The 24,802-nt window shown below is 33.7% G+C and overlaps 3 protein-coding genes across 9 annotated transcripts in view; all 3 read right to left on the minus strand.

Annotated features, from left to right (window-relative positions):
- LOC103490001 (60S ribosomal protein L28-2-like) overlaps positions 1-1,600 on the minus strand; it is a 1,750-nt gene extending 150 nt beyond the window's left edge. Inside the window, exons 1-4 of one of the 2 annotated variants that reach the window (XM_008449363.3) lie at positions 1,456-1,600; positions 1,148-1,304; positions 289-452; positions 1-187 (exon numbers count right to left, since the gene is read on the minus strand). The exon at positions 1-187 is cut by the window's left edge and continues 150 nt beyond it. In XM_008449363.3, coding sequence (XP_008447585.1) covers positions 53-187; positions 289-452; positions 1,148-1,295 — 447 coding nt within the window. In that variant the 5' untranslated portion in view covers positions 1,296-1,304; positions 1,456-1,600 and the 3' untranslated portion in view covers positions 1-52. Of the gene's footprint in view, positions 188-288; positions 453-1,147; positions 1,311-1,455 lie in introns of both variants that reach the window. The other variant, XM_008449362.3, reaches the window with a different exon arrangement.
- Positions 1,601-3,113: 1,513 nt separating this feature from the next.
- Positions 3,114-7,285, minus strand: LOC103490002 (uncharacterized protein At1g51745-like). The gene is made up of 4 exons (XM_008449365.3): positions 6,977-7,285; positions 6,574-6,838; positions 5,078-5,955; positions 3,114-4,497 (listed from the first exon to the last, which is right to left on the minus strand). The coding sequence occupies exons 2-4, from the start codon at positions 6,765-6,767 to the stop codon at positions 3,410-3,412; spliced, it is 2,160 nt and encodes a 719-aa protein (XP_008447587.2). The 5' UTR covers positions 6,768-6,838; positions 6,977-7,285; the 3' UTR covers positions 3,114-3,409.
- A 2,712-nt stretch (positions 7,286-9,997) lies between these two features.
- LOC103490003 (uncharacterized) lies at positions 9,998-18,121 on the minus strand. 6 transcript variants are annotated; one of them, XM_051083863.1, is made up of 16 exons: positions 17,714-18,119; positions 16,536-17,138; positions 16,131-16,260; positions 15,844-15,991; positions 14,586-14,672; positions 14,448-14,510; positions 14,259-14,345; positions 13,815-13,886; positions 13,600-13,655; positions 13,304-13,389; positions 12,691-12,781; positions 12,442-12,599; positions 12,218-12,309; positions 11,332-11,412; positions 10,804-10,877; positions 9,998-10,532 (listed from the first exon to the last, which is right to left on the minus strand). In XM_051083863.1, exons 2-16 carry the CDS (start codon positions 17,095-17,097, stop codon positions 10,457-10,459), a joined length of 1,863 nt encoding a protein of 620 aa, XP_050939820.1. In that variant the 5' UTR covers positions 17,098-17,138; positions 17,714-18,119; the 3' UTR covers positions 9,998-10,456. The 6 variants fall into 6 exon arrangements, 5 of the variants coding, with proteins under 5 accessions (XP_050939820.1, XP_050939817.1, XP_050939818.1 ...); XM_051083860.1 differs by having other exon boundaries at positions 15,844-16,045; positions 17,705-18,116; XM_051083861.1 differs by having other exon boundaries at positions 14,448-14,507; positions 15,844-16,045; positions 17,714-18,115.
- Between the last annotated feature and the right edge of the window lie 6,681 nt (positions 18,122-24,802).

Genomic DNA, 24,802 nt, shown 5'->3' on the forward strand with positions numbered 1-24,802 from the left:
AACATAAAACACAATGGCAAACGAAAAATCTCATTTATCATTCTCCTAAATCTCACTTCTTTGATTTCAAAGCTTGCCTGTTCCTCTTCTTAACACCAGACTTAGCAACCTTGAGGCTCCTGTTTACAGCACTCAATCTTGCCAAGGCAGCCTTCTTCAGATCTGGCCTGTAGTAGTTGTCTGCCACCTGATATCATTCAAGTCAAGAGTGAGTTAATGCAACCGTTTCCATTGTATTTATTAGGGACAAGTCATACTCAACAGATAATTAAGTTCTGCTGTTTATACCTGGTTTGTTACAGCTTTTGCCATCCGACGGAACTCTTTCTTCATCAAAGATTTATGAAGCAATGAAGAAGGTTTGTTCTGTTTCTTGCTCTTGGTTGTTGCAAGCAAAATGGATTGATCTTTGCCTCCAGGCTGAATTGTGACAGTTTTCTTGTTGGCCAAACCTAAAACACAAGAATCTTAGTGAACCTTAAGCATAAACTCCTCTCACCAATACTAATTAAGTTCTAAAACAATCAAATTCGAAAAGATATTAGACAATAAACCGAACTGTTCAACAAGGACAAAAAAACAGTAAATACTCAAATATGTTTTCTAGTACAAATAGATTGGCAACGGGTGGATGTATTCAAGAACCCAATCACTAAATAATTCCTTGAATACATCTAATCTAAGAATAAAAGAACCGATAGCATAACCAATAATTGAACAAGCACAATGATCATGCAATCATTTCTATTCTAAGACCCTCTCAGATGCTGCAGAAACGAAATCTCAAACGATTTACAACATCGTACACATACATCAGTTCGCTGGCCCCTCACACATCTATTCTAGACCTCTACTTGAGCAGAACATCAAGAATTCAAACAATAACATAGCAGCGGCTTGGTCATTTGAAAAACTTCAGGGAATCAAAGCAAATGAACACTCTAATATTTCAATTTCCTCTACTTAATCCCTTAGCTCCAGTACCAAAAAACCAAAAGACAAACCTTCAAACAACGACATAATATACTTACGATCCCGTCTCTAGGTTGTATAGAAGTTCAACAAGATCTTCCAAAACTAATCCACTAGCATTGCCATTAAAATGAAAAATAACACTTCACTAATCAGAGGATTTAAGATGACTAACCAGAATGCTTGTAGGAGTTCAGATTGTATAAATTGTTGGGCTCTTTGCTGAACTGAACACCGGCTGTTCCCCTTCCAAACTCCTTCACCAAAAAAGAGTTGTTCCTCTTCACAATCTCCCAAATTAGTTGTCCTGGAACCGCCGCCATCGTCTTTTTCTGGCACTTGAACAACGATACAAATAGATGAAAAAAGAGATCTCCGAAGTGAGTCTAGCTTGAGTAAAAACATACATACGCATAGTATTACTTCGAAAACACAGACAATTTAAAAGAAACGAACGAAATCGTAGAGAGAAATCGAAAAAACCTGATTTGCGTTAGGGCTTTGTCTCACCGATGCTCTGATAGGCAGAATGGGGCGTGAAAAAAATGATACGGGAGTTTCCACTCTTTATACTAAACCCTAATTCCATCGGCTGAGGGTTTATTTTTTATTCTTTATATAATAGCTTTAATAACAAGGTATTATTTTTCAAAAAAAGAAAAATAACAACAATAACAAAGTATTAAATTAGGAATATTAAAAAAAAAATTCTTTCATTTGTAAATTTAATATATTAAAATGAACAAAAATATTTCTAAATTATTAATGGTTGGTTTAGGATAAATCTTAATATTTTACTACATATAGATATATTCTTAGAATTTTTGTGATTCAAAATAAATTTTAAATTTAGTTTAAACGTTAACTTTGTTTTTTTCTTTTTTTTTTTATGATTTTAATTTTACTCTCCTTTTACTACAACATTTGAAGGTTATGGCAATGAATCTTTAATTTATCATCTTTGGTGTATTAACATATATATATAAATAATATATTCGATACATCATAGTTAGTTGATGTATTTTATTTTAAGCTAATGTCACTTATATTGTTGATGTACCAAATTTATCTATCAATAAAATGTTCAATCATAGACTTATCTGAATTATTTTTAGGAAAATTTTATCTAAATTTTTATTCGTATTATTTTTATGATAGTTCAATTCATCTTATTAATAACCTATCATGGTGTAATAAACTATTCACGAATGTTATACTTGAAATTAAATTTTGATCGAAAGTTAATCCAATCTTATCATATAACACTAGTATTTATATTTGAAATGAATTTTGGATCAATATTGGTGAATTACTAATACATAAGTTATGCTAGAAATTCATTTTAGAACGAAGAATGTTATATTATTGATACGCAGCTAGCTATTTTTTAAATAGATTTACTTACACACTCATGCAATACTTAGTATTACATTTTAGATGAATAATGATATATTATTGATACACTAATAGCATACCTAAAAAATAAATATCATTGATATGATTTTTTCTTTTCATTGAATCGTCTATTACCACAGTAGAAAATATACAAAAATATGAAATGTGTACATTTTGTATAATTGTAATACTAAATTATATTCAACTTACATACCATTAAAATCATTTCAAAATATCAAAAACAAAAAATAAAAAAGTATATATTTTATATAAAAATCGTTATAAATGATAAAATTATTAAAAATATTCATAGTTGATAAACGCTAATAGATATCTATTAATATAGTGATCCATGATAATAATTTATTGGTGATACTTTATTATATCCGTAAATATTTTGATTCGTTTTAAATTTGAAATTGTCAAATAATTGAATTATACAAGAAGTCAAAATCAGAAATTGACAAGAAAATCTAAATATTAATCCCAATGAGTTAGACCACGTTGTAAAAGTAAAACCTAACATAATACCATCATATTCATATAATTTATACTGAATGTAAGATCTAAAGTTAAACATTGAAAAGTTCATCCCCACAATACCATAGGCACAAAATATCTTCAAACATTAATAACCTGTATGCATCAATGGTTCATGTCATATGTCCAATATCAGAAACCCATTGCTTTATAATACATAGAAACAACCAAAAAGGATAATATGAGAAACAAAAAGCATACAAAAATGTCATCAAATGGATCCCAAATTATTAAAACACCTTAACATTAGGCATCATCTATGATAAGGCCAATGCCATGTTTATACCTCAGGTAGACCATAAACTATATACAAAGCCAAAAGCATTCTCCTAGCCACTTTTCTTCCTATAGTATGAAAATGAGATACAATTTTACACATGAAGCCTCAAACTGAGTTGGGTTAAACAAAACTGCGTTGGGTTAAACAAGAAGCTCAGACTCTGCAATGGAAGGAGAACCAAGCAAATTCAGCAAAACAAAACTATTTATTGGCTCAAAGACATTAAAGGGCAATGGGGCCGTTCACGGCTTCGTTTATCCTACTGAATACTACTTTAAGGGGGATACATGCTACAAAAGAACCCTTGAACTTCTCTACCACTGGTCTACTATCATCTACGAACTGCTTCTGAACAGTCAGTGAAGACAGTTTCCGGGTCTTTTTTGATAGTTGTCCAGATTTCTTTGCCTTTGATGCTTTCCCTTGTGAAGGGCGCAGTTTAACTGCACGGCCACGGTGCTTGCCTAACGTTTTCCCTTTCCAAGAATTTGATTGTACCAAATGGGAACTTTCCACAATCTTTTGAAGATCAAGTTCAGATCTGCTCAACAGATCATCACAGTGACCATCATCCAAGGCCGCGACAGTGAGCGGATGACCAACAACAGCTTTACAATTTAATTTGCTCATTAACGAAACAAGTGGAACATGTTGTGGCTTATAGCTGGCTTTTACCAGAAGCTCAACATCATATAGTGAAGAATTACAGCCAAATTTTGTAAAAGAAAATTCTGACCTTTGGTATTTTGAATGATCCATAAAGCGGGATTGGCGAAAAGGGAGCAACCTTGGAGTGGCCCAAGAGTAATCAGGCAACTGCTTCATCTTAGTTACTTTTTTGCTGATAGTATTAAGTTGGTCTTGAGATATACACTTAATAGAATCCAACTCATTTGATCCATCCTCAATAAGTTTTTCAGGCTCTGATTTAGATTTATTGCTTGAGAAAGGAGGTTCCTCAATGCTACTGGAAACTTTCTGATCAGATCCCACATTGAATCCATCCAGATCCTCCGTACTTGCCCCGAAAGTTTTATGCTTATCGTCAATGAGTATAAAATTTCTTGAGTCATTTGTTAGAGTTTTCTTTGTATGTCTTGAATTCCTCTTCCCCTTCAGCTGCCACTTTGAACTGCCCTTCTCTATTGTTTTACAGATATGGCTCTTTGGATCAGCAACAGCAGAACTAGTAGAACCAGATTCATTATTTAGTTCATTGCTAACACATACAGCTTCGGCTTGACTACTTTGACTGGATTGTCTTTCCGATACACCAATGGCACGCCCAGGGGAAAATGTTGGGGAAAGACCTGAGAAAAGTAGAAAATACCCAGTAAGGGGAAATTGCCCTATCGTCATGGAAAAAGCATAACAAATTGAAAACAAATGGAAAAGCCACAGGGAGGAGAGAGATATAGATGAAAGGAACAGAGATGGGAGATACACAGCTAAAGCAAGCGGTAAGTTTGATTAGAAGAAAATTCAGAACCTAGAGAACCATACAACATATGCAGTCTTAAAGCAAGAATAATCCTAATATTTACTTTTTCTTTTTTTTGGATAAGCAACAATTTGATGTATTGAATGAAATATCCCAGAATATCCCAGAAGAATCTAAATATTACTAGTGAAGGAACTGGTTATGCACTTATAAAGCAACACATCAATTATTACTGATAATCTACAGTATCCGTGAAAAAGAAAGAAGAAAGAAATAATCCATAGATATTTGATGTGCAGGAATTGTTCCCTCTCCAGAGAATGGCACATGAAATAATAGATCAGAAATATCATTTCCAGCTCGATTAGAAGTACTCGAAACTTCATTGTCCTTCCCCTTGATATTAAAATGAGAAGTATCAAGAGCATTTGTAGGAGTCATATTCTCACAAGAAATTACGGTACTGTCCGAGTTATTGTTCACTGTCGCAGAGGAACTCTTCTTTGACTCATTCGATTCTAGTTCAGAAAGCTTTCCATCTGACAATCCCCCAAGAGGTGAAGCACATGAATTGGGAAGTTCATTGCAAACAACAGGAACAGATAACATCGCTGTACTTTCTAAAACTTTTGTTAATGGTCTATGTCGGTTTTTCCTTTTTGAGATTTCATTAACATTGGACACTTGAGACCTCTTTCTTTTAAATAGGGATGACCTGACTTTGCCGTCATCTGGAGGAGGTTCATTAGGCAAGCAATTGGGAGTATTTAAATTACAGTTTACATCACTATCTTCTTGAACCAGCTCAACTATGCATCCAGCATGAACTTTTCTTTTTGACACTACACCTCTACTAAGGTCCTCAAGCCCTCTCATTAGCTTTACACCCTCTGTTCCATCATCCTCAGAGTCATTTGGAGTTCTCCTCCTTCTCTGACCAGATCGAGCCATTGAAGAACTAAAATTCTCTTCAAAAGAAATTCCAGACTGAGATAATTCTGGCATTGGATCAAATCTGTCTTCAGAATCACTCATATTATTAGTCAACTCTACTTCACCAGAATTAGGCTTGAGTTTGGAGTTTGTGGTAGAGACATCATGCTCACCGCCAAAAGTATCCATTTTAGAACTAAAGGCCAGTTGATCCTGGCCAACACGAGCGCTCTCGAGCTCAAGTGCTTGAAGAATTGCATCTTCTCTTCGAGCATATTTTACTGCTCTCTTACTGGCAATGGCCACAGAAGCCTTGGCTTTCTCAATAAATTCATCATACTCCCCACATCGAAATGCCTTCACTCTTTTAGACCTTTCAAGATTGTACCAGTCACTATATTGATAAAAAGGACTTGTCAGCATGATTGAAATTACCAAATAAATGTAAGCCACTATCTTGAACATAACAAAAGAATTAAGTTTTTTTTTCATGAATTTTGAAAGAGTAAACAAGGAAAGCAAATTGTCTCCATCAACCATAACCCTGAAAGAGATAAAACCACCCGAAAAAAAAGTTTAAAGTTTAAGCCCCAAGGACAACAGGAACCCATGCTCATTCCACCAGAGTTATATGCATTCATGTAAGGAATTTGCAAACAATGACAAAAGGTTTGATTATCGACTGATTGGAGACCAATCTAAATCAAAAGGTGTGCAAGGAATTCTATCCATTCTTTTGTTCGAGGGATGTGCATTTCGAAGTACAACTCTTGATCAACTATGGGTAAGAAGGTTGAACACAGACACCAATCATCAACACCAAATGAAACCACAAGAACAGAAAGGGGAAAAAAGGAAGAGCAAAACAAACATCATATGCCCCAGCCATACAGGGCATGAAGCTGAGCCAGTCTACTTCACAAACATTGAAAGCATTCAGTACACAGAAACAGAAAGATTATACAACAGTTCACAAAATCCAGTTCAAAAGAACTCAGAAAGAAGCACTCACATGCTTGCATCCTCACGACCAAGAAGCTTCACCGGAGTACCTGATTTTGGGGAAACCAAGCAACTCTCAGACAGCTCCTCAAGACCCATAATCCGGCCAGGCCACCACGACCCATTACGGCGGCGGACCCAAACTAAACCACCCACCGATGCATCAATGGCCTTGGTAGTATTAGACCCATCAAAGCTGCCCATCTCAACAACCCCCGGAAGACCAACCTTCCCAATACTTCGTTTTCAGAAACAAATGCATATATAACCGAAACCTAAAGCCAAAGAAAAGAAAAGTAAACAACAAATCATGTACATGCAATCGATCAAAAACCCAGAAAAAAGCAAAACAATCAAAAGGGTTATAGAAAAATAGTATTTGATTTTCCTAGCTTGGAAAGAGAGAAAGAAACCTGGATTGAAGGGTAGTCAAAAGTGAAGAAGATCTACAGTATCTGATACGACTACTAAAATAGTGATGGACTATGTGTATTGATTTTGTTAATTTGAAGTGATTCTAATTTGTATGCTGACCCCTTGATGATCAACTCTGCTGATGAGATGTGGAGTTGAAGGAGGGTTGGTACTTGATAGAGAGGTGAGTGGAAGAGTTTACTGAAATGGAATGGGAGACTGAGACAGAGTGCTTGTGAGTTTTGGATCAAAACAGAGCATTTGCACTTCCTAAGTTGGGAAATTTTCAGGTAGCCTTCAAACATGGATGCTTCTTGCCTCACTTTATTTATTAATTATTTATTGTTTATCACATCAAACCTATAATTAAAATGAGGGTTAACCCCATCAAATTAACACACTTTTAACAATAAAAAAATATATATATTGTGAGATGACCTTTTAAAAGTTTTTTTTGTATCGATTAACCATCGAGAGGTGTTTTTATCATCAACAATTTTTCATTCACAAACGAATGAAATCCAATAGTATGCTTATGTAAGGGAGCAACATTGCAATTTATAATGTATCACATTAATGTTGATCATGTGTATCGTATCCATATGGCCATGTGAATTGTATATTATGTTTTTTTTATAGTTTAAGGAGAAAAACATAGAGTGCCATAGGGATGGTCATCACGTTAGGGCTACACATGGTCATCCCTAACGAGGTCATTACCTATGCTATACTATTCTTGAAAATCAAATACACCTGCTCTATACTACTTGAGATTAAAAATATATGTTTTGAGAACACAAGGATCATAACATATACTTCAAACTCAAAGAATAAAAGGGTAATTTATTTATTTCAAAAAATTACTTTTGACGGTAGGATTTGTTTTTAAAATATAATTTTATTATTTTAAAAGTTAGAATATAATCCTTAACCTTTTATAAACAATTCAAAACTAGTCTTAAAGGAGAAATCCATTAAAATGGGATAAAATTAGGAACTTGGACATAACTGCACCCATCCTATGTTCCAATTTTCCTCCAAAGTTTTGGTAGATTTTAATTTCAAAATAGTTTGTTAACTAAATTTATGAAGATAGAATTCTATGATAAACAAAGAGAGTATTGTATTCTTGTCGTACAAAGTTCTGACTTTTGGTGTTAGGAGAAAGAGACATTGTAATATCTTCTCATAAATTCATAAAATAAAGTAAAAAATCAAATATTTTGATAAATCCCATGGAGGTATGAATTAAAAGTTTAGAAACTTAGAATTTTTTCAGGTTAAACTCGGTAGTCATAACTTAATGTTAATCAATTAGTAGCTTATTCGTTGTTTAATTTTGTGTGTAACATATCCATTAAATTTTTAAATATGTCAAATATGTTAACCTATTTGGCACAAAATCAAGAGTGTAATAAATCTATAGATAAGCCCTAAACTTGAGGGACTAAATTTGAAATTTAACTTAAATTACTTATACTATATTTAAAGGGGAAGAATTAGTACATTTCTTTTTTGTCTCTACATTTGTTGTAAATAAACACTTTGCTCTTCTTTATGGTAGACTTTTCAATTGGTGTTTGTTGAGAAATGTTCAGACAGTAGAGATGCAACTTATGTCGATGGAACACAATTCATTTAGTGCAAGTGGTTACTCATTAGGGTTTCAATCTTTGGGACACGACTCTTTGAATTTAAGTGTATGTTGATTGTTTTTGTGTAGATGATTACACATTGGATAAATATACTCATTCATATATGGAACCATATAAAATGCGACTTATTGAGTCAGGTGTTTGTTACGGGATATTAGAACAAAAACATAACACTAATTTAATAGTGTAGTTTGTTATATTTGGAATATTTGCATTCAATACTAATTTTATACTTTTTGTTTTCTTAGAAAAAGATTTCAATAAATCATATATATTTATAAAGTATAGAGCAGTAGAAAGAAATTAAATGTCTAAACTTTTAAAAGATAAAAAGAAAAAATTATAAATTATAAAATTCTTAAATGCGTCCATCACATGTGAATAAACTAGTAGAACTGAATTGGTATAGATTTACAAGTTCGTGGGTTTAGTAAAAACATTATAAAAAATCAAATAATTATATAATTTTAAAAATAATGGTAAGCTAATAATTTAATTCATTTAATTTAATTTATTTATTTCTGGACTTTGTTAGGACTAAAATGCAAATAAGACACGAAACCTGCATACTTTAAATAATATCTTTTATATTCTTTTTTTGTTAAAATACATTAAATCACTTATGAAATTTGTGTGCAAGTTGTAACATCCCACGACTATAATCATGCCCTTTTTTCAACATGAAACTTCTTTTTTTTCATAGGGAACTTTTTCTTTTTAATAATAATAACAATCATCTCAAGCTTTTGATTTTATTTTTATCCATACCTTTTCAAAATTATCTACTCTCTATTAAAACTGATTAGGAGTCTCTTATGATCCGTTTGAACTTTGAATTGACTTAAAAAAAATGTTTTAAAAACATTCATTTTTTACTCTTTTTATTTATAAAAATTGTTTAAAATACACCTAAAAAACTACTATGAATAGCTTCCAAATACTCTAACTTGGTTCAAAATAACTCATTTTTTAGATTAAACACTTGAAAATGTAATCCAAACATCTCATTAGTCTCAAAATTTTAACATTATAAGCCATAAATCAATGCCCTGAAAGAAAGATTTGACTTTTGCCAAAAGCCAAAGCATGTTGTTGATCATTTGTCAAGATTCAAGGACCTTTTTTCTTTAATGATTCTCATTATCAAATGCAGAATGTTGTAAATGGTTAAGAGAGAATACGTTCGATTCATAGCCATGTATCTAAAATTTAATATTCTACGAGTTTTCTTAACACACAATTATAGTAGGATCAACAGTTTGTCTCATAAAATTAGTTTAAAGGCGTGTTAGTTGATCTACACTAAACACTCACGAATTAAGGAGGAAAAAAAGGGACAAAAGGAGAGAGCTAGTGAAAGAATAGTAATAGAAACAGCCTTCAAGGAATAGCTTGATGAAGGTGTCATTGAACATTTTCAATTGTAAAGATAAACAAATTTTTATTTCCCATCTCTATGTATTACAAGGGAGTAACAACCACATATATAGGGAAGTATAACTGGCCATATGTAACACACTTACCGGTTCAGAAATCTTGAGGCCTTTTCCTACCCTAAGCTGCAATAATAATTTACAAGTTCCAATCTTGATTTCAACATTTTGAGCCTTTTGAGATCCCAGGTATGGCATGGTGTGTGTATGATTCAGATACTGGTGTCGTATAATTTGATTTCTGGGCATCAATTTAACTTACCTGGTTTCGTAATCCATGGTGATACCATACATGGCTCGCCAACAGGTCGCTTCAGCAGGACATCTTTGTAATTGGCACGGGAGAAGAAAGCAGCTTTTGAAAACTTTCCTATAGTGTTCAATGTCTCTATTATACACAACCTTGATCAGTCATTGCTTGAGCAACACTCAGAAAAGCAGAAATGACTGCTCCGTGTACAAGAGCCCTATCAACACAGATGAAGAGCACATGAGACTTGAGAAAAACTAACATCGTCATGTCAATATAAATATACATATATTTTTAATTAAGCATAAGATACTTTACTGGTCTGCTTAGATAAACCGCAGAAAAAGTTTTTTTTTTATTTAAAAAAGGTGCAAAATAGTGAATGAGATTGCTCGTCCTTTTGTTACTTATCATTCTTTAAACTACTTTCGCTCTCGACCAAACATTTTAGCAATCACATGATGGAGCTAAAGTGGAGTAGAACTCACTCAGGACTCTCTTTTTGGTAGCCAAAATCAGCTGCTGCTTTGAGGGCCCTCTGGTAAGTCTGTTTCATAGCTTCCTGAAAGTTAAAACGATGGAAAAGCCATAAACATGATTTAAACAACCTCGAAATAAAATAAATAAGAAATTTAACTACATCCTCGAGGCTTGAGCATAAATGGGAATAATAACCTTCACATGGTTAACAAATTAATTTTCAAGTCAGCAGTCAACCAACATTATGAATGTAATCTCCTTGCTAATTTTAGAATTAGTAAATTCAAGCTAGAGATGACCGAGCATAAAATGTCACATTTGATGCAAAAAATACATCCAAAAATGTTGATCATACAGAGTACACTGATCCAGTCGTGGTTCTCATCACTGACAAGAAATTTAACAAAGGCAAGTACTTTGATGGTTTGACAACATGCACAATGTTGATTAAATCAATCTTGCAAATAAGAAATCCAAAAGTATTTCCCTAAACCATATAATCTTTACTAGAGGACGGGCTAAAAGATGACCCTCACCTGCAATTTAGATTCAAAGTCCTCCGGAGACCAATGCATCAAATTACATGCATGGTTTAATTCAAGTTCTCCGGCGACAACCTACAACAAGGAAGCGACAATAACCAGATAAGCTTAAATTTTTTATAAGCAAAAAAAAAAAAAAAAAAAAGGAAAGATCCAGAGGCATCTGACAATTTCATTCTTTAAACTTATGAATCAAATGTCCGATGCATTGCAACCAAATTTGAAACTAGAATATTTGGAAGGCCCATGTTATGCAAAGAGTTGTATCATGAATGTTAATTCCAGTTCTTCATATTTGTTGAACTATAGATTCTTTCGATGCTTCTTATACTTCTAACTATGATGTTATTTCACTTCAACAACCTCAGTGGAACAGATTTGTTCAACCGTGTCCTTGTGAATATTCTAAATCAGCAGTGCTTCAAACAGTGGGGTAAATTGTGAAACAACAGAACTAGTGCTAGGGATCAAAATCTTCTCAAGAACCATAGAAAAATTAGTTGCCTGGCAAAATTTTAAGAGCATTCTGTAATTTTAACCATGTAACGTAATTATGGTAGCTTATCAAGTGCCCCCAAATTCTGATCATCATTTAATTTTTTTAGGCACCAATGGCTTTCTTGTTTGGAGCCCCCAAAAGAGTCCATTCTCCTATTTCAAGATGAAACAATGTAGTCGTAAACTCCTCTAAATATTCCAGCAAACCCACATCAACCAAAACGACATTTCCTTGACCAAACAGATCTCTTTAAACGATCATCTCAACTTTGAGCTCAAATAAAACACAGCGATCTATACTTATTATTTGTGAGAGAAAATAGTTCCTTATAGATTTTTGTAAGACATGCATCAATCACAGAGTGGATGAAGTGAATCGCACCCCTCCAGCACCTGCAGCCATTGCAGGAGCAATGAGAATATTAGCTTTTCTCAGCACATCAACAGCCTCAGGAGTACAGGGCATATTTGAACCTAGGGGGAAAAAGTACCAGCAAGTGACCATCAGTAATCACATAAGCAAAAAAATAAATAAAAAAACAAGTAAATAAATAAAATAAAGACGGAGTGACAGATGGAAATAAAAACTAAAAGTGTGTTTACTACCTTCTATTAGAATACGACAGCCAGAACTAATCAGGTTTATCGCATCGGCTTGATCAATTTCATTATGGTATGCACAAGGAAATGCAACATCGCACCTTTCATTCCAAGGTTTAGCTTCATCATAATACTTAGATCGGGCATAAGTCTTTGAATAGTCCCTTAGAATGGCACATTGCACAACATAAAAATATGAGTTACTAAATGATAGCAAAAAAATGTTGAAAGAAACTGACGTAAATCTGATCACACCTTAAACTTCTCTGCTGAGCCTTGATGTCTCTCAAAAAGGATATCTTCATGTAGTCAAATCCATCTTCGTCCACTAAATATCCCTTTGAATCTGGGCAATATTTGATTGTAACATGTTAAAGAACAAGCTATAAGTTCTCTTCATTGCATGTAAATACCAAAAATATATCAAGACCTTGAATTTGGAAATTAAATATAATTGATCCTATTTTAAGTTCTAGCTAATATAACACGAGAGATAAACTTCTCTTTTAATCTAATTGTCACTCTATTAGAACATGAAGGCAAACCTAACTCAGGTAGAACCATGGGTGGTTCATGTTCCTATGTTGCCTTGCCCGTAATCCAACTCTAAAAAAAATTATGTCTAGACTAGAGATCATTAAAGAAAAAAAAATATTCCGTTGGTACTTTAAATAATAGCATAATTCAGAAAATAGTCATGCTGCCTTAATACAATAATCCAGTAGTATCTATTTGGGCAGAATGCAATGCAAGCTTTAAATGAAAGAAATATAATTATAAAAAAAAACAAAAAAGCTAGAAAAAAGGTACCACAGTGCTTTCTACCTCATTTTGTAGGTCATGGTTCAAAGAAATATCGAAGAATCACCTGAGACAGTAATGGGAAGGGCACCATAAGCAATAAGCTTTTCAAGAACATGCATCGCAATCTTCCCGGAACCACTTACAGCACATCTGAAGTGAAAAATCATAAGAGTATTTTGCATTAAAGATAAGGCTTTCAGGCACCACTAAATTGTATGAAAATAGAGCTCTAAAAAGCCTAAACACATAGGAAAGACGTTTAACAACAGCATACATTTAGCCACTATGTAAAGTACTTCTATATTAAGCGGTAAACAACTCATAGATACTAATAAGAGATTCGAGTAATGGGTACTAAACCTTAGTCCTTTAAGTTCTTTATTCATATCTGCAAGTATTAGCTGTGCAAAGAAAACCTGCATGTGCAAGAGAAAATTATCAAAATTAATACAAACAACCCTAATTTGTTCAGGGATACTTCAATCCATTTAAGAAGCCACAGTCGGGCTATATCTGAACCTATTGAAACCGGCTGCCATATAGATAAATCATAAGAAAAATATGATGCTAATTACCAGACCATATCCAGTAGCTTCTGTTCGGAGGCTAGACCCAGACCAAAATATCCTCGGCCCTGTAAAACTTCCCTGCATGAGTAAGAATATACAGTATATATTTTAAGTTTCTTTTCCAAGGGAAACTATATACCTTACAATGAAAATCATTCAGTGTAATCTGCAATATATGATGAGTCATTGAACAAGTTATGCTCATGTGTATGTAGTCCATAATATGTCCTAAATCATTTTATAAGCCCATCAACAAATTACACAATTCTTTCTCAAAATTCAAACCAACACCACTTCAAATTCCAGAATGATAGTGTGAAGCAGGGCAGAAGATACACATGCTGCTTTTGCCTTCGACATTCCATTATTGACATCAGATGAGTTTTTTTTTTTTTTTTTGGTGTGTGTGTGTGTGTGGGGGAGGGGGAGTAGCCGAGAGTTCTAAAGTACCTCAAAATGACCTGCTAACCGTCTATATTGTCCAAAAAGATATCCCATTTCTCGAGTGCCCACACCCATCTCCTCAGAAGGAAGGTCCTGACAAAATTACAATTTAGCACATCACATAATATCCAGAAGCTTGAACCTGAAAATTTATATGGATATTAAAAGAATAAAATGCCAATTTTCTCCAATTACCTTGTCAGGACCTAAGTAGCGATATATCTCGTTCATAAAACTTTGACAAAAGCGCATAATCTGCTAATGTATAAGAGGCTTTTAAAAGTTATTGAAGTGTTCAACATAGATGACATCAAATAACAGTATACAGCTTACCTCATTATCACTTTTTCCCTTCGGGTCAAAATCACTTCCTCCAGCTGCCCCTCCTAATTTGTAAGGTGATAATGCATTTTTTAAGGTCTGTCAATGGACCAAATATTTTGTAAGAAACAACCTTTGTTAAAGATTAATATATATTGTGGGGGGGGGGGGGGGGGGGGGGGGTGGTGTTGCTGATTTATAAAAAGAATTCCATCTAACATAATAAAAAACAACGTTGTAGATACAAGAAAGAAATGTAGAGCTTGCACGAAGGGAAGAAAGAAAACTGCTTGATCCCCAAAAAGCCTCTCTTCTCCCAAAGAATTTTTTTTTCTTGAGCCGAAGGGTCCAATAAAATAGCTACTGTAAGATTAGGCCAAAAAGTTTTAGATTCCTTCTTGAAAAAATAACTGTCAAGAATAATTTCTTTCCACATGAGAGAGTTTAGCAAAGATATCCAAAACCATACTGCATAGGATCAAGCAAAGAAACGTTTAACTGAGTCTCCTCAGTTTTGCACAAATCACACCAGGATAGGGAAAGATAGTTTGATGGCACCTCTGTACGATGAACAAATACGAGAAATCTGTTAGAGTTTTCATTTTCAATCATTCTTAGGATGGTGAGATGTGGTTTAACTTGATATTGAATAAAAGATAATTTATGAAGACAATTAGTTCTTTACAAGCTGATATAATACAAGAACTAGAATGTAGTACGTTCCCGGTGGAGAGCATCACCTTAGTGTGGAGAGTTATTTACCCCTCTGGCTGATTTTTGTCCTAATGAGGATCTATTGTTACCTTTTTGGAAATATTTGTTCTTAATGAAAGAATTTTTTTTACACCCTCCACAACACGCACACACAAGGGAACTAACAACATAATAGCTAATCAAAGAAACCTTAGATCCATATTAAACTTAGAAAAAATGATAAAAGAAATAATAAACGAACATATGTTTATGTTACATTCCCTCATGTCTGTTAGTGAACAGCCCATGTTCTAAACCTTCCTTCAATAAAAAGAAACTTCACTGATTGCTATACACAATCACAAACCACACCGCCTAAAACCTGGCCTTTGGCACATCAAGACATCAAATCAAATTTACTTCAAAAGAATATGCAGCAACCCCAAGTGAAAATAAACAGTCATTACCCATTTATAATAAAATTAGAGTCAGATCAAGGACATACTGATAGCCTAACATTCGACAACAGGATACCGTTTCTCAAATAGGAAAAGAATAACAGTATCCAGTTCGGTACCTGTTCAAAACCAAGAAACTTGGTAATACTTAAGTTCATCGATGGATGAAAACGAAGACCTCCCCTACAAGGTCCCAAAGCCTGGTTAAATTGAACTCGAAAGCCTCGATTGACATGTGTCTCACCTCTGTCATCCACCCATGGAACTCTGAAAAGAACCATGCGCTCAGGTTCTAACAAGCGCTCCATAATGTTGACATAGCTGAAGTAATAAGACTTATAACTCCCCACTCTTTAATTATAATAATGGAACATAAAAAAAAATTACGTATTCATGGAAAACTTACTGAGAATTTTTGGCAATAACCCGTTCCAAGGCATGAACTGCTTCTTGTACTGCTTGTATAAACTCAACTTCGTTAGGATCCCTTTTTAGTGCAGCTTCAATAATCGATCCCGCAGTTTTTGACATGAGCGCTTTGTTTGCAGATAATGATCATAAAACGATATGTAAGAAAACATTACAAAAAAGCTTCATATTAATTTCACACAAGTATGAGAATAGTAAAAAGCACATGCAAGCACCAATTTTCGAAACATCAATTTCATCATCAGTACAATGGATCAACTAGAAGTCCCAAGATGCTATCTTTTATCTCTATGGACCATTAGCCTCCAAAGTTGAAAGCCTATATCACCCAAAGACGGGGGAGAAATTACATAAATAACATGAAGAATGTGAAAAAACCTACCTTTTACATATATTGGTTTATCAACAATAATCTTGTCTTTTGAGGCCATCTGAAGCCGAAGAGCCTCTTTATGAAGTAGACTGTTGTTGTGTTCTTCAAGTGCACTCATCTGCATATTTCGGCTGCCTTCATTTCCGTAAGGATTTCTCCTGTGCTTCCTTCCATACTCCTTACAAACAGAGCAAAAGATCCTGGCAGTTCCATCCTTGACATCAACATAAGCCCATTTATATGTATCGGCCCATTCCTCTCTCCATCTTTTCACAACCTTCTTCTTCCTTTTGGCTGGTTGTGTCTTTGACATATCTTGGTCGTCATTGGAAAGTTGAGATACCAATACCACGTGCTTACTCTCATCATGATCTTCAGCAGATGGTTCTCGTACTGGTCCGCCAATTATAGGAGTGCTAGCAAATGAAGGATCATCATCTCCATGTCCAATTTCCAAATCAATCTCTTCGCCAAGCTCTCGAACTACCAAGTGATGCCTCTGTGCCTGCTGAATCAAGTTCATATCATCCATTGAGGTATTCATACCTAATCCACCGACCGGTAGCAACATCCAGCATGTCAATTTCACCTATTCCTCAATAAAATTTGTTTCTGTTGGAATAGAAGGAAACCATATCACTCTAACTTCCGAAAAGAACTTTTAGTTTCTAGATACTAATCCCGTGGCTGTAGAAAATATGATGGCATGTGCGCTTCCAGATAATATAGAAGTACAAATCGTCAAAGTTGATTGAATTTTTCAATTCTCTACATAATCTAGGGCATGATTTCAAGTTTCAACCATTCTTTTTTTTTTTTCCCCTACTTCGGCAGCCTTTAATCTAAGAGAAAATGTTCCAAAATTGATAAACAAGAATCGCCATGCTGAAAAGTCTTATCCCAAACACCTGAAACCCCCTAAAAATAAGATGATGATAATAATAATAAAGAAAACCATCCCCAGTCCCCCAGTCCCCCAGTCAGTCAATTGTATCCTAAATTCGTTAAAGAGAACGAAATTAATAGCAACTAATAAAGACTTAAATTAGAATCAGCAACCCAGAAGTTAAACAAAACTCCAAATTGGAAGCTCTTTCCCGATCTCAAGGCGTTCAATACATAAAAAATCAAGAAATAAACAGTAGAGTTGTGCCATAATTTGAGTATTCAAGACTTACATACAGTACCTTAGTGAGCAGGGGAGCAGAAATTCCTTAACCCGAGCTTCTTATTCTTTGCTCCAGCTACAAGAGACGCAGTAGAAAAAAGCCGACAGGTGAGATCGAACACCTGTGAGTAGGTTCTCTGATCAACCACTGCGGACGAAACTTCTGGCAGGGGATAAGAAAGAGAAGCTTATTCAAGTGGCGCGTGGAATCGAATACTCGTCGTTAACCTAGTGCAATAGAGAAACTAAGAATGGCTTGTGAGCAAAATTTGAGAGAGAAAATCCAGTTGATCCGACGAGAAGAAGAAGAAGAAGAAGAAGAAGAATGTGCAAAATACCATCTTCCCCCTTTCCCAGTTTTTTCTTTTTTCCTTTGTTCGTCTCTGAATTTCTTTTATTTTTTTATTTTCTATTTTTCTTTTACGTTTATTTATCTTTATTTCCACTGTTTCTTTCTCGCAGCTATTCTCTAATCTGAGTTTGGGTTCAACTTTGGTATTAAAATTGAGTGGAGCTTGAGTCCTCTACTAAAACAGAAAGTAGAAAGTTAAAAGAAAAATTAAAAATTATGAAAAACTTAGGATATTTAAAAGACTAAAATTTAACCAATATAAATCAAAATGATATTTTAACATTCTTTACAACTTAGAAGTACCTTTAAAGTTGGGGAATGGTAAAAAATGACATACTTCACAATAAAATCAAATAGTCGATTTTTGTCGTAAGGTATAAAAAGGTTTTTTTTTTTAATTTTCTTACTTTTGAAAACGTATGTTTTAGTCTCCAAACTTTTTCCTTACTTTGGCCCCTAGTGTTAAAATCTTGTTAACTCTTTTAATGAAATGATGATGTTGCTTTTTTATTTGGATTATTAGAAAAATAAAATAAGTACAACACATGTATAAAATAAATTATGTGAAATTGCACATAAATATTCCCTCAATGAATCACAAAACTAAAAAAAAATGTCGAGAGAAAAATTAAAAAAAAATCTCAATTATCACAAAATGTCCCAAGCTTGAGGCACTAAAAAATTTATATGTAAATGAAATTGCATCTAGAAGCATGAATTGGAAAAATGAAGTAAAATACAAACACGCCAACAGTGTACCAAAGTCTTGAAGCAAAGTATTTTTTTTAGCCTTTAATTAAAAATTAAAATCCTACATTATTTAGAATGATTATCTTATTGGCATCCTAGTCATCTAAGTACATAAAAGTCATTATTCTTTAGAGAATTAACGGAATCCTAACTGCATGAATCAAAATATGTTTCTTTTTAATTAAGCTTAAGGACTAAAACAAATGTTTTTAAAAATTTATGGATTAAAAAAGATATTTTAAAAGTTTAGAGAACAAAATAGAATAAGATAGAAAATTTATGAACCAAAATAGGATTTAAACTTTTTCCTTATTTTGGCCCCTAGATTTGACTACCCCAAATATAAACAATTTTTTTAAATATTCCAGGTTTGCCCTTCCATCTTTTTTGTCGATTCTACTCTTCTTTTCTACCTGCGATTTCTTTTATTTTATTTTTTTTTTGTTTTTAGATTTGAAGAACCAAATTTATTTATTTCTATAGTCTTTCTTGTTTTTCTCTCTTTGTAGGTGTGTGCATCTCTTTCTTCTTCTTCTTTTTTTTTTTTCATTCACTGAATGCATCGTTTTCTTCTTTTCTTTTTTTACGTTGTTTAGATAAGGATGGTGTATAAAGAATCTTGAAAAAATCGGTTAGACATTTAAATTAAGGTAACCAAAACTAAAATATCGTGTATAAAGAATATTGAAAAAAATTGTTTATACCAAATTTTGAAAAAAAAATCGTTTAGATTTGGGGTAGTCAAATCTAAACGATCGTGTAGCCACATCTAAACGATCGTGTAGCCACATCTAAACGATCGTGTAGCCACATCTAAAATAATGATGTAACTCAATTAATTAAACGATCGTATAACCAAATTAAACAATAGTACTGAGAAAACAAATCTAAACAATTGTATACCAAACAATAGTCAAATCTAAACAATCATGTACCAAATTGCGTTACCAAATATATTACGCGCATTGTTGACAGAACATTTTTGGTATTTTATACGATGGGTCTTTAAGTTTTTCTATTTTCGAAATTATTCTAAATAATGTAAATACTTTACTAGTTTTTTATATTTTTGAAAAGATCCCTATTTTTATTATTATTTTAGAGTTTTAAGCAACAATTTGTAAGAAAACTATTCATTCAAACCAGTAGAAACTGCACTTGTTTCATAAAATTGAAAAAAAAATAGATGTCTAAATGTTTTGAAACATATCAAATTAGTAAAGGCAATCATTGGAATATTTTTATTTTTATTTTAACTTTTCATTATTTTTTTAATTTAAATTTAAAAAACGTGCTTTTAAAAAAATGTGTGACCTCTCTATTTTTTTAAATAAAATTTTATAATAATTCATATTACTTATTTGGATGATTTGTTTAAAATATTTGCAACAATATATATAATTTTAATTCAAAACCTTATTTTAAACAAAATGTTGTTTTTTTTATTAAGATGAAAACATTTGAAATATTTTCAATTTCACTTGCTTTATGCAAAACCAGGTATGAATCATTTACAAAAAAAAAAAAAAAAAAAAAAAAAAAATCAAAAAAGAAAAATCAAAAAGTGCAAAAAAAAGTTACAACAATTAAACTAAATTCATTGGTGTGCATTTACGTTTACAAAAGTGAAAAAAAAAAACTAAAAAACCACTAAATTGCTCTAAGCTCGATCACCATCTTTAATACATAACAATTAATTGTGATCTTTTCTTCTTTCTTCAATGTGTGAGAATGAGCAGCGCTGATAATTATAAAAAGAGAGGAGAAAAACAAGCATTAAAAAAAATATATATTGCATTAATCATTTTGCTCGAAAACCTTAAGGGTATGTTTGGGGTGGGGTTTTAGGAGGAAAAGGATTAGAAAATTGGGCCAAACTGTGTTTGGCCCAAGGATTATGATAAAGGGGGATTAGGGTTATCCTAATCCCTAAATAACCTTATCTTATTCTATTTTTACTTTTTTACAACTCTACATTACCCTACTCAAACAATCCAATCAAAAATTTATTATTGTTTTTTAAATTACTACAATCATAACTCTTCTCCCAAACACATATTACCATAACACTACTATCATAATCCCTCCTCCAAACACATACCATCATAACACTACCTTTCATATTTTCTCTCCCAAACATATATTACCACAACACTACCAATAATAATCTATTCCTCAAACACATATTATCATAATACTAGAATTATCATAATCCTAGGATTATTATAATCCTTTTCTTCCATAACTCTTTCCTTCCCCCAAACACACCCTAAGTACATATAGGGCATGTTTGGCTTAGGGAGTAGATTGGAGTGAAGTGGGCTATGTTTAGCCACGTAACCCTAATCCCCAAACACCTTTCACTCCTCTCCCAAATCCCTATTGCATTGTTCACTACTCCCCCTCCCTCTTTCTCGTACTTCTCTCTTCTCTAAAGCTTTTATCCTTTCCTCTACCTTCGTTTTTCCTTCTTCGACTCCCTCCATCTCCCTCACCTACTTTATTTTGTGTGTCCATTCGCTTCTCTGAAACCCTTCGCCTCCATCTCCCTCCTCTGATTCGAAGCATCGAAAAATTCCTTCTCTCTCTCCTTACTTCCTTCTTTATTTTGGTTCATCGAGTCCTTATGTGATTTCCTTCTTTGAAACCTGTAAACTTTAGTTTCATGATTATACAATAAAACTCTAACATTGTATATAACAATAAGTGCCAAGATATTTGAACTAGATGGTTTTACAAATTAAATTTAGTTAAAGAATGTCATATCTCGATCCATGAATAATCTTCTTGAGGAATTGTGTTTCTCTCACTTGGCATTCCTTTAGAACTTAATTTAGGTTTCTTGATGGGAAGAATAAACTACTTAATGATGCAACCGCATGTTTATATCAAATATGGCGGGTCGATGTCAACCATTCCAGAGATTGATGAGGAAAGATGCAATCTTTGGTTGGGATCAATCATGCCAAAATGCATTTGATAGCATAAAGAAGTATTTGCTCAACCCTCCAATCTTGAATGCACCTGCAGCTAGAAAGCCATTGCTATTGTATATCACGACTCAAGAGACTTTGCTCGGGGCATTACTTGCACAAGAAAATGATAAGGATAAGGAATGTGCACTCTACTATCTAAGTAGAACTCTGACGGGAGCTGAACTGAATTATTCTCCAATTGAGAAAATGTGTCTTGCCCTCTTTTTTACAATAGATAAACTGAGACATTATATGTAAGCCTTCACTATACATTTGGTGACAAAAGCTGACCTTGTCAAATATATCTTATCAAGACTAGTCATCTCGGAACGCCTCGCTAAGTAGGCTATTATATTCCAACAATATTATATTGTATATATCCCTTAAAAAGTAGTAAAGGGCTAAGCATTGGGTAGATTTTCTAGCTAATCTTCCGGTTCCATCAAATTGAAAATTATGTGATGACTTACCTTATGAGGAAATATTATTGGTTGAAAGCATGGATCCTTTGATCATGTTCTTTGATGGTGCGGCACAAAGAAGAGGAGCTGGTGTCAGCATTGTCTTCATCTCTCCTAAGAAACATATGTTGCCATATAGCTTCACACTCGGTGAGTTGTGTTCAAATAATGTTGTTGAGTACCAAGCCCTAATCATTGGCCTGCAAATGGCTTCAGAATTTGGGATAAAGTACATACAAATATTCGGCGATTCAAAGTTAATCATAAATCAGCTCTCCTATTAGTACGAGGTAAATCACAAGCCCTACTTCATTTATGCTAAAAGATTGATGGACAAATTCGACAACGTAATATTGAAGCATATATTGAGATCAGAAAATAAGAAAGCTGATGTGCTTGCAAACTTGGCCATTGCTTTAACAGTCTCAGAAGATGTACCGATAAACATTTTCCTTTGCTAAAAGTGGATCATGCCCTCGATTGAAAGTCAATACGAAAAAGCTGATGTGATATCTGTGTATGCAATTGATGAAGAAGATTGGCGTTAGCCCATTATAGACTATTTTGAGCATGACAAACTTCCTATCGATCTTTGACATCAAGTTGAGATACGGAGAAAAGCTGCACGATTTATTTATTACAATGACACATTTTATCGACGCTCATATGAAAGTCTTCTTCTGGGATGCCTAGGAAAAGAGGAATCGACAAAGGCTTTAGAAGAAGCACATTTAGGTATCTTTGGTACTCACGAGTCTGGTCCAAAGCTCCAACGTCAGTTGAAAAGAATGGGTTACTATTGGCCCACCATGATCCACGACTCGATTCATTTTGCGAAGTATTATGAAGCTTGTCAATTCCATGCAAATTTTATACATCAGCCACCAGAGCCTCTTCATCCAACAATAGCTTCATGGTCTTTTGAAGCTTGAGGACTTGACCTGGTTGGACTTATCACGCGTAAGCCATCGACTGGTTATTTTTCTAACTGGGCTGAAACTATGCCATTAAGAGAAGCAAAGAAGGAAAACATTGTAAATTTTATTCGGACACACATCATTTACAGATATGGTATTCCTCATCGTATTGTGATTGATAATGGAAGACAATTTGCTAACACTTTGATGGACAAGCAATGTGAGAAGTTTAACTTCAAACAGTACAAGTCTTCTATGTACAACACCACAACAAGTGGATTGGCTGAAGCATTCAACAAAACTTTGTGCAATCTTCTGAAAAAGATAGTCTCCAAGACAAAAAGAGATTGACAAGAAAAGATTGGAAAAGTATCGTGGGCCTACATAACTACCCATCGTACTCCTATAGGTGTTACACCTTATTCTTTGGTTTACAGCGTTGAAGTAGTACTCCCACTAGAAAGAGAAATTACATCCTTAAGAATAACAATTCAAGAAGGGCTAACTGTTAAAGACAATGCTAAATTGCGCCTTCAAGAGTTAGAAGCACTTGACGAAAAGAGACTAGAAACTCAACAAGCACTAGAATGTTATCAAGCACGAATGTCTAAGGCTTTTAACAAACATGTAAAGCCCCAGTCATTTCAAGTTAGTGATTTAGTGCTTGCAGTAAGAAGACCTATCATCACAACAAGGTATACGAGGAATAAGTTCACACCTAAATGGGACGGACCTTACATTGTCAAAGAAGCTTTCACGAATGGAGCATACAAAATCATCGATCAAGATGGATTACGAAATGGCCCAATCAATGGCAAATTTCTCATGAAGTTTTATGCCTAATCTAGTTAGGTAAATTTTTTTTTGAACTACGTTATGACTTGATTATTTTTTTTTGAACTACGTTATGACTTGATTCCTATGTTATAAAAAGGGTACGTAGGCAGCTTAAAGTTCACTTTAAGTTTAATCACACGTAAAAAAAAAAAGTTTCATTGTCATCTCCTATATGTAAGCAATGCATGCAAAATAAATGTAAATGCAGTCATACTAGAATAAAAAAAATTGTATTATCATTCAACAAAACTTTTACATTTACAAGGATTGCATCAAAAGGAAAGAAGGCAAAGGGGGAATAAATCAAAGCTTCCACTTAAAGTTATTAAATTCTTCACGTGTAGATTTTATGCTCTTGCGAACTGTAGCTAGGGCATCGATCACTTCTTCGGTAATAGCAGGGGTGCTTTTAAAGGTGTTAACTTCTTCCTGGAGCTTGGCAACTTCTAGTTTTTGCTAGTCTATGGTTTCTACTTTCTCATAAGATAAGATCAATAGTTGTTCAGACTCAACATTTATGCTCTGAAGTCTCCTCTCCAGTTTCTTCTTTTCTAAAGATAACTGCACGACTCTCTCCTGAATAACTTTGGCGTCCCCTCGTAGTTGGTCCATCAAAGTTAAAGCTTCCTTGATGGTAGATGTCTTCTCATCTAATTGACAAGCTTTATCTGTTGACAACAATTGTGCAGAATATGAAGATTGCACATCGTTGAAATTGTCTACCCTCTTAAGGTAACTATTTAGATACTTTTTAAGAGGAGTCAAGCCGTCTGCATGGATCTTCGCAATCCTTGAGAGAATCGTTGCTATTTCTGG

This window comes from Cucumis melo, chromosome 4, assembly GCF_025177605.1.
Source record: "Cucumis melo cultivar AY chromosome 4, USDA_Cmelo_AY_1.0, whole genome shotgun sequence".
In the NCBI taxonomy this organism is placed as follows: domain Eukaryota; kingdom Viridiplantae; phylum Streptophyta; class Magnoliopsida; order Cucurbitales; family Cucurbitaceae; genus Cucumis; species Cucumis melo.

Excerpts from the sequence above, each read along its gene's own strand:
- LOC103490002 (XM_008449365.3), bottom strand. The coding sequence starts at position 6,767 with ATGGGCAGCTTTGATGGGTCTAATACTACCAAGGCCATTGATGCATCG. Across the intron at positions 5,956-6,573 it reads GGTCGTGAGGATGCAAGCAT|TGACTGGTACAATCTTGAAA; the intron begins GTGAGTGCTTCT and ends TTATCAATATAG. Across the intron at positions 4,498-5,077 it reads GGACAGTACCGTAATTTCTT|GTCTTTCCCCAACATTTTCC; the intron begins GTGAGAATATGA and ends TACTTTTCTCAG.
- LOC103490003 (XM_051083860.1), bottom strand. The coding sequence starts at position 17,097 with ATGTTGCTACCGGTCGGTGGATTAGGTATGAATACCTCAATGGATGAT. Across the intron at positions 13,887-14,258 it reads GGTTAGCAGGTCATTTTGAG|GGAAGTTTTACAGGGCCGAG; the intron begins GTACTTTAGAAC and ends TTACTCATGCAG. Across the intron at positions 10,533-10,803 it reads TACCAAAAAGAGAGTCCTGA|GGCTCTTGTACACGGAGCAG; the intron begins GTGAGTTCTACT and ends CTGTGTTGATAG.